The sequence below is a fragment of the Pituophis catenifer genome, unplaced genomic scaffold (assembly GCF_029215685.1).
Source record: "Pituophis catenifer annectens isolate HBS135680 unplaced genomic scaffold, rPitCat1.0.hap2 SCAF_2, whole genome shotgun sequence".
Classification (NCBI taxonomy): Eukaryota; Metazoa; Chordata; class Lepidosauria; order Squamata; family Colubridae; genus Pituophis; species Pituophis catenifer.
The window spans coordinates 203,700,305-203,714,597 of record NW_027256882.1 but is presented as its reverse complement, the minus strand read 5'-3'; the positions used below and the strand labels follow the sequence as shown (position 1 = coordinate 203,714,597).

Genomic DNA, 14,293 nt, shown 5'->3' with positions numbered 1-14,293 from the left:
GCTCTCTTCCCCATATGAGGATAAATGTACACATTTGCTAACATGCAGTATCTCTAGGGAAAAAAATGTTCATTGTATCTCCATATCCATATTCAAATCCATCCTTCTTTCTAAAACATTATTTTTTTTCCATCAGAAATGTTTATCTTCCTTTAATACCTTTGGCATAAACACTCTTCTTATAATAAAGCCCTTGGGCAGGATGTTGAGCACTGGTGGATTATATATATATATATTTCTGGCTGCTGTTCTATTTATTTTTGTTGTGATACTGTGTTTAAATATTGTATTTCTACTTAAACTTTTTTTTAAAAAAATAAAATGTGCTACTTTGGGCATCGTGTTGATGGAGAAGGCTGAGTTATCAATAATTTAGAAAAATGTATTATGGCTTTAGAAGTCTTTCTGAATGCTTTAAGCAAAAATACCTTCTTTTTTTAAAAATCAACTTTTTTTTTGCTGCTCTCAAGTTTTGTCCCTTAGTCATCTTTTATAGATTTTCATGTATTTGCATTTTATATAAAACAGTGCAGATTTCCTGCTGTTACTATAATATTTTTGTCCTTGAAATGAAACTGATAATTTGTTTTTTTTTTGATTAACAAGCAAGTTAACATTTGCATTTGAAGCTTAATCTTTTAAAAACGATTGTTCTCAGGAGCAGTTCGGTTATTCTCTCAACAAAGTCCATTTGCTGGGATACAGCCTTGGTGCCCATGTTGCTGGTGTTGCTGGAAGTCTGACCAGTAAAAAGATTAATAGAATTACAGGTAAGGAAATCATTATTGCTATCAGAATAATAATTAGAAGGGGAATTACAGTGAATCTTTCAAAGCACTAAATATTTTAACATACAATTCTGGCATATGTTGATAGCAACTATTATAAAATGAGGAGCTAATGAAAACTGTGTGTTTTCCGGCATACATATCATTGTTTTTCCCTCAAGATTGTAAAGAACCATTCTGTATTAAAAATCCTCCTCCTCCTCCTCAAAAATCACAAACAAAACAAAAAAAGTAAGTGCCTTAGTGGCAGTCTTTGCCCTGGGAAGTCATTGGCTTCAGTGGGATTTATGAACTGAGGATTTCTGCCTTTATAAAAGCAACACATGACCTGTAAAATAAGCTATTTGGATGGCAATCGTAAGCTTTTTGTTTAAATGGGTACTTATTTGAGGCCTTAATTATAACTATGGAATTAACTGGCTTTGTAGACAATCATGCAATTTATGAAGGCTGAAAATTGAATTTTTTTTAGAAGAGGTACTTGACATTTCAGAAATGTTTAAAGCATTTATATAACATTTGCACAAATCCTTTCATGGTTTTGTTTGTATCAGTGAAAAGTTGTTCGTACTTTTTTTCTTTTAACTTCTTTATATTTGAATTTTTTTGAAATAACATTGAAACGTTAAAACCTTTACCTTACTTTGTGTATAGTACAGCAAATAAATAAATAAACCATTACAGGTGGTCATTGACTTATAACCACAATTGAGCCCAAAATTTCCATTGCTAAGCAAGGCAGTTGTTAAGTGAATTTTGTCCCATTTTACAACCTTTCTTGCCACAATTGTTAAATGAATCACTGCAGTTGTTAAATTAGTAACAATAGTTGTTAAGGTAATCTGGTTTCCCCATTGACTTCGCTTGTCAGAAAGTTGCAAAAGGTGATCATGTGACTCCAGGACACTGCAAGCGCTATAAATATCCACCAGTTGCCAAAAGTCTAAAATCTGATCACGTGACTGTGGGGATGCTGCAACAGTTACAAGCATGAAAAATGGTCATAAGTCACTTTTTTCCAGTGCTGTTGGTAATTTTGAGTGGTCACTAAATAAATGGTTGTAAATCAAGGTTTACCTATATTTTTATGAAAGTTTTTTTTGGACAGAGTATCTTAGGCTTCACATTGACTGATTATTTTAGTGTTGCATGCTGTTTTAGGCACTGTCCAATTATAGCTGAGTTCTTGTTGTTTATTCTAAAACTACAGCCTGCTTCCTTCCTTCCTTGTTTCATCAGGACAGCAGTTTAGTGTAGTGGTTAAAGCACCAGACTAGAAACTAGGTGATCAGGTGTTCTAGTCCCACCTTAAACATGAAAGCCAGCTGGGTGACTTTAGACCAGTCACACATTTTCGGCCCAACTTACCTCTCATGGTTGTTATGAGGAGGAAAATAGGAGAGGAAGAAGTATTAGACATGTTTATCGACTCAAGTTATTCATAAAAAGAATAAAGGCAAAATATAAATAAACTTCTCATTTGCCAGAGAGCATTGTAAAACCCAAAATTTTTTTTTTAAAATTTGATTTATATGCTGCCCTTCTCCAAAGACTCAGGGCAGCTTACAATGTGCTCAGCAATAGCCTTCATCCTTTTGTATATTTATACAAAGTCAGCTTATTGCCCCCACAAACTGCGTCCTCATTTCACCTACCTTAGAAAGGATGGAAGGCTGAGTCAACCTTGAGCCTTGGCGAGATTCGAACCCTGCAGTAATTGCAGGCAGCTGGTCTTAATAAGCTTAATAACAGGGTGCCTTAAACCCCTGTACTACCAAGGGGTATAATATCGATAGGAAATTTGGCACCAATAACGAATAAAAATATGGACCACGTCTGCAAATTTTATCATGATGCTACCAATGGAATCCAAAGGTCAGAGGACCAATATTACGTTTCTCTTTTCTTTTACTCTTATTGTCACATTAAGGTTTAGATCCTGCTGGGCCTCTCTTTGAATATGCTGAGGCATCTAGGCGCCTTTCTCCAGACGATGCTGTCTTTGTGGATGTCTTGCATACTTACATCAGGGGCTCCCCAGATCGCAGCATTGGTATACAGCAGCCGGTGGGCCACATTGATATCTATCCCAATGGAGGAAGCTTCCAGCCAGGCTGCAATATAGCTGAAGCCCTGCGTATGATTGCTGAGAAAGGCTTCCAAGGTAAGTTTTCAAATCTGAATGCCCCTCCCCCTCCATTCCAGCAATATCGGCTTCATGAAGATTCTATGGCCTCTGCTATTCACGATTCTGTTCGGAATTGTTCCCCTTTCTTAGAGTCATTATAGAAACATCTAGTAAGGAAGGAGTTTGTCTTTATTTTTGTTCCTCCTATGGCTCAGAGTTTTGCTCACACTGGGTCCAAATTAAGCAGGGGCTTGGAATTACAGTTGTAAATCATACTGATTATTAGTGGATCAACATATGACTGACCCAATTTTATGACAATTTTTGTTGTCAAGGGAATCCATCGTTAAGTAACCCCTGGTCCACAATAGATGATTTTTTATTTTTTATTTTGCCAGAAACAAGAATTAAACACCAGTTTCCAGCAACAAAAATGTCATAAATTGCATTCATTTGACTATGGGATGCTGCAAACATCCATAAATGTGGGCTGGTTGCTGAGTGCTCAAAATGTGATCATGTGACTAGATGTGGGAGGAAGTTGATAGGATATTTTTTTTTGGAGGGGGGGTCTATTATAACAGTTGCTAAGTGACTGGTCACAAGTTGAGGACTACCTGTATTGATCTACATCTTGACTAACTTCCCTTCTCAAGTTACAGAAGATAAAAAGTAAAAGAGTGCTCTAGAGTTACTCAGGAGGTGTTCTGCTCATTTTTCATTGCATGCATGTGATATTTCGACTGTAGTGATAGCTGGTCCAATGTAGCATGTAAAAGGCAAAACTATATTATTGGTTGTGCTTATCTATGTGTAGTCAGTTATGGATGCCCACTATTAATGCTCAAATATTCAGCCTAGACCAGGGGTGGAGAACTAGGCTCTTTTACGATCTGTGAACGTCAACTCACAGAATGGCTCAGGAATTCTGGGAGCTGAAGTCCATAGATTGTAAAAAAGCCATAGTTCCCCACCCCTGGTCTAGACCAGTGGTGAAATCCAATTTTTTTTTACTACCGGTTCTGTGGGCGTGGCTTAGTGGGTGTGGTGTGGCTTGGTGGGCCTGGCAGAGGAAGGATACTGCAAAATCCCCATTCCCTCCCCACTTCTGGGGGAAGGATATTGCAAAATCTCCATTCCCACCCCACTCTGGGGTGAGCCAGAGGTGGTATTTGCCAGTTCTCCGAACTACTCAAAATTTCCGCTAACAATTCTTCGAACTGCTCAAATTTTCCGGTACCAGTTCTCCAGAACCTGTCTGAACCTGCTGGATTTCACCCCTGGTCTAGACTATCCTTAATATCTTCCTTATCTTCCTTATTGTAGCAAATACAATGAACTGTAGATCATTGTGGTTATTATCACCAATATTGTATAACTCCTAATTGGAGGGACACTATTGATAAGATTTAATGCTTGAAAGGGCAAATAGCAGCTAAGTAGGGTGAAATAGTATGGAAGAAGAAGCAGTGAAGAATTCAGTGTGACTAAAAATGAACATTATCTTCACAATTGAAATATTTTTCAGAGGGTGAGAGAATTCTCACCAAATTTGTTAACACTGGAGAACGTCTGGTGCAGATTTGCTTATCATAATTGCTGAACAATAGAAATGTGTCTCTATACAGTACAGCTTGTGTCATTTTTCCCCCCCCTAAGAATCTGCTCAGCTGGTGAAATGCTCTCATGAACGCTCCATCCACCTCTTCATTGATTCCCTCTTGTATGAAGAAAAACCAATCATGGCGTACCGATGCAATTCAAAAGAAACATTTGAAAGAGGGCTTTGCTTGAGCTGCCGAAAGAATCGTTGCAACAATTTAGGGTATGAAGTCAAAAGAGTGGAAAGCAAGAAGAACCGCAAAATGTATCTAAAGACCCGTGCACACGCACCTTATAAAGGTATTCGTGATCTGCTGCAAACCTTTTATTTTTAGGTCATGAATTTGCCACTGATGGAATATAACATGTGAAAACAAACTAAATTCAGAACAAATTGAACAGAAAGGACTCTTTCACAGACCCCATTGAAATAATAACGTTCTTCTTGATTAAAGTCTGAGTACATTATAAATTTAAGAACAATAGACTTATTAAATTCAAATTAAGCACTTGTTTTAATTAATCCTACTATTGAAATTGAAAATTAAGCAGTTCATATCAAATGTGATAACATTTGTATTTCTCAGGTGCATAGTAAATTCTAATATCAATCCAGTGACCTGATTTTTTGTAAGCAAATACAAATATTCTGAGGCAGGATCCCCCAAATTCCTAATTCCTAATTCTATTCTATGCTCGATGAGACCATCCGTTATTGATATTAGGTTGCTGTTATGTGTAAATAACAGTTAGATTCACAATCTAAGATTGGTAGAAAATTCATTGAAGTCCTAACCAAGGGCCTAAGAATTATTAGAGTAGAGTCTACAAAATTATGTATTCATATGTATTATGGTTATTGAACAATCAGCCAGCTGTTTAGACTATATTTGGCATTTTATCTACCCGAGTCCTTCCCAAGGACCTGTGATAGGAAGATGTTATTTGATGCTGCTGTTATTTGCAGTGCTATTAATTAAAGTAGCAACGTTTAAATTATTTTCATATAATAAATGTTTGGGGGGGTGTCAAACATATACTTCAAAATCTCATAATAAGAGACCCTTCATTTGGATTTATAACTGAATGCTTTTTACATTATAGCAGAATTAGATAATCTATACTTAGAATTAATCACTTGTAGTAATAGGAAGAAACTCCTTTATTTCATACAACCATACTTAGTATTGCAGTACAGAATTCCCAAATAATACTTTGATCTGATCTTCTGACTATGGGAAATTAGATGGGAGAATATCAACATTTTATACCACCCCCTCTTGTTTTCAGATTATCTGAGATTTTTGGGGGGGAGGGCAACTTTTTAAAAAACTTGTCTATAAAATTAATTTCCATACTTAAGCACAAAGTATTATCTTCCAAACCAAAAATAGCAGAATTTATTAATAATATTTTGCATCTTTTGCTCTCAGTCTTTCATTTCCAGGTCAAGATACATTTTTTTGGAAAACTGAACATTACCAAGAGAAACGAACCATTTCTTATTTCTTTTTATGGCACCAAGAAGGAAAGTGAGAACATACCGTTCGTAATGTGAGTATCAGCTGAAACAGCTGCCTACACATTTATCAATATACTGTTGCATTTTAAAACATCTTCCTATTGGCTGCAGAAATTGCTTGCAGAGTCATTTGAGAATGGTTCCTGCATGTGCACATTGAGGGTTTTCACTGAAGGATGTGGTACATTTTGTTCCATTTAATTGTTCCCAGTGTCTTTTAGAAGGAATTCTCAGATAACTTTTTGCATATTATGCAAAAGTACTGCATGAGAGAAGTGAGTGAGTGTCACTTTTGTCCTACCCGCCGCCTTTCAAGGAAGTGTACAAAAGAGATAATATTTAGGCTTTTGACACACCCCGTAAGCACAAAGAAGGAAAAGTTGATTGTGTTCAGTTGCTCTGTTTGAGAAATGTACATTTGTATATAGAAAGCTGTACAAATGGTGGCTTCCATTATGCATTTCTGCTTGGGTAACATAAATAAAATACGCATCTCATGACCCTGGGATTAGACATTTTGCACACAAAGGCAAGGAGCTAAGCGGCAGTAATGGAAATCCTTAAAAAAAACAACACTATTAAGCATGCTAATAGTTTAATGATCATGTGTTACAAACCAATTATTTGGGGGTGTTTTTCATTTCAAGTTTTGTTATTTTATATTGTTTCTACATATCAATGCATGAATAGTGTGATATTTGGGTATCAGACATTTCAATACAATAAACATAATGTTACTACTCCTAGTTATTACATTTCATTTTCATAGTTTCATATACACATATCTTACTATCACCCTTCAATTCTAAACCTTCCTTTTGTTCTTTCATATACCTTCATGTCAACATATCTATATATCTATCCATATCTATATCTATATTTATTGTTATTCCCCTCTAATTTCTATCTAAATTTTATTTTGTTTTTCCCCCTTCCAATATCACTATAATATTCAAAGACGTGTTTTCCCCCCCACTTCCTCTAGCTAAATCTTCACATCAATTTATATCAAAAATTCATCCTTCAATATTTATTATTCATTGCCTCAATGTACACTCCTAGTACCAATCACAATCATTAATACATAATTCTATAATATAGAGTATAATTCTATTAGTACACATATGTATATCAAAATAGATTCTTTCATTATCTAATCACCCATTTTTTAGTTCTAATATTTCACTGCTAATCTGGTTTCTCTTCGGATTGTATAAATGTTTTGCCTTTTACCAATCATTTGTTAAAAGACAATCTGGTGAAATGCTCCCTGGTTGAAAATCTGCTATTTTCTAAGAAAGCCAATACCTCCCCAATAAATGTTTGAAATTAAAAGTATATAAGGGATTGGTTTGTGTGCATACTGGTGCTTACCACTCATGTTGGATATAGTATGGGATCTAGCAGGAGTAATAAAGAATGGGATTACCGGTTGCATGTTTTAATCTGAATTGTCTCAGTTTGCAGTCACCCGTAGTTTTGCTGCCAGTTACTATCTTGGCATCTAATGGGCATGTACTTGTCTGTGAATGAAAGGGATCTGAAAAGAAGAAGGCTGGTACTGGCAAAAAAAAAAAAAACCTTGTAAACTGCCCAAAGTCACATGTTTGTGAAATGGTCAGCTATATAAATTGGTCAAATAAGTAAAATTGATGCTCCTTGAGATATCTCTCTCTGAACTTTATATGATTATACCAACTTTCCCAACCTAGTCCCCTGCAAATATATTGAGAGTTCAGTTCTTCCATTTCCAACGGTCTCTAGAGTTGGAGTGGTGTCATATCTGGAAGAACACTTAAATAAGGAAACGAAAATTTATAAAAAGCCAACTTTGCTTGGGTCACAGGTTGTTCCAGCTTTTAACTGGCATGCCAAGGGATACCACTCTGAAAAGGAGTGAGTCTGCATCGAAAAGATTCAAAAGTCAGATCAAAACAACATTTAAATTAATTAAAATAACTCATGTAATTATGCAAGGAACTTCTTGAGGTGGAAGGAGAACATGAAGTGATGAGGAAAAGAGAAGTCTTGGAGGGCTTTTCAGCTGGTCGGGGAAGAAAGTTGGAAAGATGTAGTAGCTTCTAACCAGGATTAGAAAAACCAGGAGAGACAATAGTGGTGGAATAGAGGACAAGATGTGGGAAACATCTGAAATTTAGCAGTAAGATTCAAGAAACTGAAGTTGTTGGAAATGGCATCTGGGTCATTAACAAGCCATCAGGATTTACAAGGAGGGAATCATTTTTATGATAAAATTTTGCTGCTTCTAATTAAAAGGTTTTGTTATATCCTGTGAATGAAAACCTTTTTTCCACATTCTCTGATAAAGGAACAGGCTCCTGAAGTGGGTTGAAGACAACCACTGACTGAACTTGTATGTGATTTCTTGTTTAAAACAGGCCTGAGATCTCCACTAACAAAACAAGTTCCTTCCTGGTGTGTACTGAAGTTGATATTGGAGAACTGCTTGTAGTAAAAATTCAGTGGGAACAAGAATCTTTTTTCAGTTTGAGATGGTGGGACACCCCTGAATTTAGCATACGAGTAGTCAGAATCAAGGCTGGAGAAACCCAGAAAAAGTAAGTTTACTTTTTGTGTGTGTGTGTGTTCAATCATTTTGTCACCAGCCAAGATCACTGATTATCTGTTCTCCCTTGGGTTCAGTTGTATCCTGACTTTTCTGAAAGATAATCCCATATGAATATAATGATAAAGAACATTTGTTGGTATATTTTTCTTGTGATTTGGAACTGGAGGATTACAGTTGAGTGTTCTTCAGAGGTGGTATTCAGCAGGTTCTGACCAGTTCTGGAGAACCGGTAGCGGAAATTTTGAGTAGTTCGGAGAACCAGTAAATACCACCTCTGACTGGCCCCGCCCCCATCTATTCTCTGCCTCTCGAGTCCCAGATGATTGGGAGGAAATGGGGATTTTGCAATATTCTTCCCCTGGAGTAGGGAGGGAATGGAGATTTTATAGTAACCTTCCCCTGCCACACCCACCAAGCCATGCCCACAGAACCGGTAGTAAAAAAAATTGAATCTCACCACTGGTGTTTTTCCTTAGCCAAGGCACTTACTTCATGCAGGAGAATATGTTTTCCATTGTCTCCTCTCTCCAGTAACTGCTTACTTATGCAAATGGGAGGAGATAACAACAAAGAAGAGGACATGGCTATTCCTTATTCCACAACCAGAATGCTCTAGTTTCAACTCACATAGCATCTTCGAATCACTATAAATAACACTGACCTTTAATTTATTGCTGCTACTAATAATAATAATTCACTCTCTCTTTCAATACTATGACGCAGTATGAGAATTTTCCAGTTCTCAGCTGTTATCTTAGAAGTAATGCTATGTTCTGTAGAGTACTAGGTGCATAGTAAACAAGAAACAAAAGTGATGTTGGAAATAACTTTGCACAGGATACCCTTATTAATGCCATGGTACAGTGATATTATGGTAACACAAACAACCTTGTAATTGCCTTGGTCTACATGGGAGGATGGGAAATTTTCTTGAATAGTAAAATTGACCCAGAATTACAAAAACTAATGGAGAAGCTGTAGAGCCTTGAAATATGCCTAGTTTTTTCAGATATGTGGTACACTCTGCATTTTGTGGCATTTTTTTGTATTTAATATACGGAATTAAATTAAGTTACTGATTTTGCACATATGTATAGATCTTATTTTGCTTGTAGGGTATGATTGATTTGATAGTAATTATTTCCTATTTGTAATGTCTCACCCTCACAGTTCAGTTCTGATAGGCATATCTGCTAAATACTCATCTAACCGCAAATGAATATTTATTTATTTATTTATTTATTTATTTATTTATTTATTTATTTATTTTTATTGGTTCGATTTATATGCCGCCCTTTTCCGGAGATTCAGGGCGGCTTACAATGCGTTAAGCAATAACCTTCATACTTTTGTATATACCTGTTTAGTAGACTTTCAGGGCCTCCCTAAGCGGTGTTCTTTTTTATACAAAGTCAGCTTATTGCCCCCACAATCCGGGTCCTCATTTTACTTACCTCGAAAGGATGGAAGGCTGAGTCAACCTTGAGCCTGGTGAGATTTGAACTTGCAGTAATTGCAGGCAGCTGGTGTTACTTAACAGTACTTTAGTCTGCTGCGCCACCAAGCGCAGTATAAAAACATAGTAGATATTGGTGTTTTTAAAATTTTGGACTAACCAATCAGTTAAACAATGCTTTGTCAGAACTTCTATTTTAGATTTAAGATATAGTTGAGATAATGAAATATGGCTTTTTAGATGATACGTTTATAGCTACTTCAGCAGTTCTCTTTATTCTTTTAGGGTGATGTTCTGCTCACAGAATGGATCCTCTTTTCTCCAAAAAGGGGGTGAAGCTGCAGAATTTATGAGATGTAATAAGAAAAAACATAATGACACAGATTCATGGTAAGAATTCTTTCATTCGCTATGCAGTGGGCCCCTGAAAATTCATTCCATTGTTGCAGTTTTCAAATAGTAAGAGGCAGGCTCTTTGGACAGAAAATTGTGTGACACACTTGCTGTTTCTGATCTCTTTCTGCTGCAGGTTGGGTTGCAGTGATAAAGAGAAATCTATATATAAACCATGTGAACATTAGACACTTATAGTGGAAATTAACAATTTCCTCTAACATGCTAGTTTTCTGTGTTCAGGATATTCTCTTAACTTTAGAGAGAGATCCTATTCAAACTACAGTCTTCCAGCTGCATTTGGGAAGAAAAAACTGAGCGGATGAATGGTTCTGCTAGATGTATAACTTAGTTCTAAAACTAGGTAGTTATAAGTGTCTTGGTAGATCTGAACTTCAGCAGAATGTCACTAAAGCTTCTGTCCTCAGGAAAGTATTACTTGTCCTAGATTTTAGGGAGGTAACAAAGGACTTGGATGTTTTCTGCAAATTCCAGGAGAAATGGGAAAATAGATTTCACTAGATCTCTGTGTCTTGCATTTAATCCACTGTTCATGCCATAAAGAGTCTTCATATGCAGATGAAGCCATTCTGCTTCTGGGAGCAGAATTCTGCACATGAGAGAACTAGCCAAAAGTTTTTTTCTCATAATGCTACTACAGGGATGTGATAGATATATTTATGGTTGAGAATAGGTAGAAAGAGTAGGGCTTTAAGTACATCATTTACCCTGTGATTTTTTAAAAATATATTCTGCACTTTGTGTCTCCACACTGTTCTGATAGCTTTGGGATTTGAAGGAATTGAGATAGAGTTTGCAATTTATTATCAATCAATCAATCAATCAATCAATCAACCAATCAATCAATCATGTTATTAATATTTATCCCCACAAGTTTATTACCTCACTCTTTATTGAGAATGACAAGTCTTTTGCTAGCATAGCTATCAGATTTGGGTAGCAAAAATCCAAACGACCTCTAGATCACAGCGAAGAGTTGGAAGTTTTCTGCATCTTTTTGCTGCCATCTAGTGGCTCAACTGGATATTTGCATCTCACATCTGGTAACCATATTTATTTGAGAATGTATATTTAGGAGTATAAAATTCTGTTCTGCTAATCTACTGTTTTTGTATATTGTGCTTATATAGCTATTAGATTTGTGGAAAGGGGTTATAAATTCTTGTTCATTACACATCAAATCTCAGAGCAGTTAGGAATTGATTTCACTGTTCCCAAATACTTTGCTTTGCTTTACTTGTTGAACTCCTGCAGGGTTTGCAAATGTACAGTAAAATGCATAGAAACCTTTAATCTTACTTTAATGTTGCTCAAGGAAAGGTGGTTCCTTGGAATGTAACATATGGATGATCCATTAAATTGCATCCTAAGCACTTCAGAAACAGACGCTCTGAGTTTTTTTCCAGAAGAAAACTGAGAAATGTAGTTTAGTAAGGAAGTTGAATACTGATAGAATTACACTTCCCGACATCTGGGCAAATAGCTTAAATTAAAGACATTACCTGTTGCTCTACCCCATCAGATTACTGAAATAGATGTCTGAAGTAACCAACACAATTAATTTAAAAAATAGTGTTAACTATTGAGGTTTTAAAATTTATTTTTCTTTTTAGAGACCAGGCCAAGATAATGAATGAGTGAAGACATTCTACTTTGGGAAGGAAATTCCCCAGAGTACTGACCAAACAGGAATGATTGTACTGACATAATTATCTGTCTTCTATAATACTGTCAGCTGACACTGCTCTAGGAATTATTTACCCAGACTGAAATCTTGATTCGGTTTCGCCTGAATATGACTAGCAATATACATTCAAATTCACATCCGACTGGAAACACAGAAGTGCTGATGGACAGTATCTTCATCCAGATCAGCATCTGAATGCACACTTGATTCCTGATTCAGTGAGCAGCATGCATGTAAAACCTACTTCTAATGGTAGATCTCCTTATCTGGATCAGCTCAGCATATACCAAAAACTACATAAACCAACTTTATTTTTATAATTAAGAAGAAATTTCTCACAGGTGGTGATTTTTGTATTATTCAGAACAAATTTCAATGATTCTTATACCAACTCTCTTGTTTTATAATGCACTTGTGTAAAAAAAAACCCTATTTATTGAAGAATTGCTTATTTTTACATGCATTTGGGTTAAGGTGTTTGGTTGTTTTTTTTATTAAGTTCTATAAGTGGGCATTTTGCTGTGCAATGTCCATTTAGCTGATATTTGCAATTTTGGAGCTTTGGCTGGCTATAAATTACTTTTATAAGCAATTAAGAGCAATATTTAGACTTTTTATTCAATAAATGCTTACAAGCCACAATATATATGAATAATGATGTTTTGTAGGTCTGAAAAATTCCAGAGAAAGCTGTTTCACAGTAGTTAAATAATTAAATTTAGGAAACACTTAGCAATCCATATTCTCTTTATATGACAATAAATTCACCACAGGAGAAAATACCTAATGTAGGTGTCTCACACTTTTCCTTTAAAAAGGAATCTAATGCATTTATAGTAAACATTGTCATCTTTATCAAATGACTATCCCTAAAAAAAAGGAGCAGCAGTATCATAAACATTGTAGGAATATTGCTTCTAATAACAATATTGTTACCAGACACAAAATTTCTGTATTGATTGTGGACAGTGATGACAACTAAACCTATGACTTTCACAAATCCATATCCCAAACAAATAATAATCCTCTTTTTTGACCCTGTTTCTAATTTGGAAAATAATATTTTTTTTCTTGAGGTAATGTAAGCATATGAAGATGTAGTATTACACTTTCACTTTTGGAGAATACATTAATATATATTTTGTTGAATCAGGAAGTATGGACACACAAAAAGAGGTATTAGATGCAGATATTTATTGGCATGTTCAAAATAATTCATCAATTTTAATTTTTTAATCAAAATCTCAGACTTTCAAAGTTAGAACCAATTATATTCACAGTGGTTTAGTAAGTTGTACACTAAAAAAAAAGATAATTTTTACTTCTGTGAAGATACAAAAAACATAGATGTGCTTGAGCTTAGATACTGCCACTTCAGCATCTGATTGTCCAATACATTAGCTCTTACTACAGGAAAAAAGTTATCAAATGTGGCAAAAATTAAAAGCAATGTTTTAAAGACTTTTTTAAAAATTGAGATGGTTTCCCTGCACATCGGTCTTTCATTCAGGCAGGAAAAACAAGTGAACACTGAAGGATACCTTTAAAGATGTACATCATTTCTTCTGGATGAAGCCATTTTCTCAGGAATAAGGTTTAAAAGACTATTTCTTAACAAGTTGAAGATTTTTAATGCAAAATCAAAAAACAACGCCAACAGCACTTGATCACCAAAAGGAATTTTATATATGAGAAGATATATCTTGACTTTGTTTCTATTTATTATTTGTAAAATATATTTATGTACATATGTAAAAGTTAGTTTGTATATATTGCTGAAGTAATTAAAGCTATATTCATTTATAGACTGGTGACATAGGTTTCTCAAAATGAATGTTACATGAAAAAATATGCTGCATTGATCATTATTTGTTTCAAGACATCTCTACTTTGTATATACTGACATTTGCAAACATTAAAAGAAAGAAGCCATTGTTAGTAAAATTTTGGAATGATTTGCCATATTTGCCGAACCAGAAGAGAGCATGTTGGTGGAAAAAAAAATAAACCAATGATTATCTATTTGAAATTAGCATCTCCATAAATCCCAACTGTGCAGACACATTGGGCAGTGACAGTGCACCAAATGTAACAACTTTTTTTTGC

The 14,293-nt window shown here is 35.3% G+C and overlaps 1 protein-coding gene across 2 annotated transcripts in view; it reads left to right on the top strand.

Annotated features, from left to right (window-relative positions):
• The window catches only part of LPL (lipoprotein lipase), a 32,973-nt gene extending 18,983 nt beyond the window's left edge, over window positions 1-13,990 (top strand). Inside the window, exons 4-10 of one of the 2 annotated variants that reach the window (XM_070938536.1) lie at window positions 659-770; window positions 2,719-2,952; window positions 4,576-4,818; window positions 5,952-6,072; window positions 8,440-8,619; window positions 10,372-10,476; window positions 12,121-13,990. In XM_070938536.1, coding sequence (XP_070794637.1) covers window positions 659-770; window positions 2,719-2,952; window positions 4,576-4,818; window positions 5,952-6,072; window positions 8,440-8,619; window positions 10,372-10,476; window positions 12,121-12,130 — 1,005 coding nt within the window. In that variant the 3' untranslated portion in view covers window positions 12,131-13,990. Of the gene's footprint in view, window positions 1-658; window positions 771-2,718; window positions 2,953-4,575; window positions 4,819-5,951; window positions 6,073-8,439; window positions 8,620-10,371; window positions 10,477-12,113 lie in introns of both variants that reach the window. The other variant, XM_070938537.1, reaches the window with a different exon arrangement.
• Window positions 13,991-14,293: the final 303 nt, after the last annotated feature.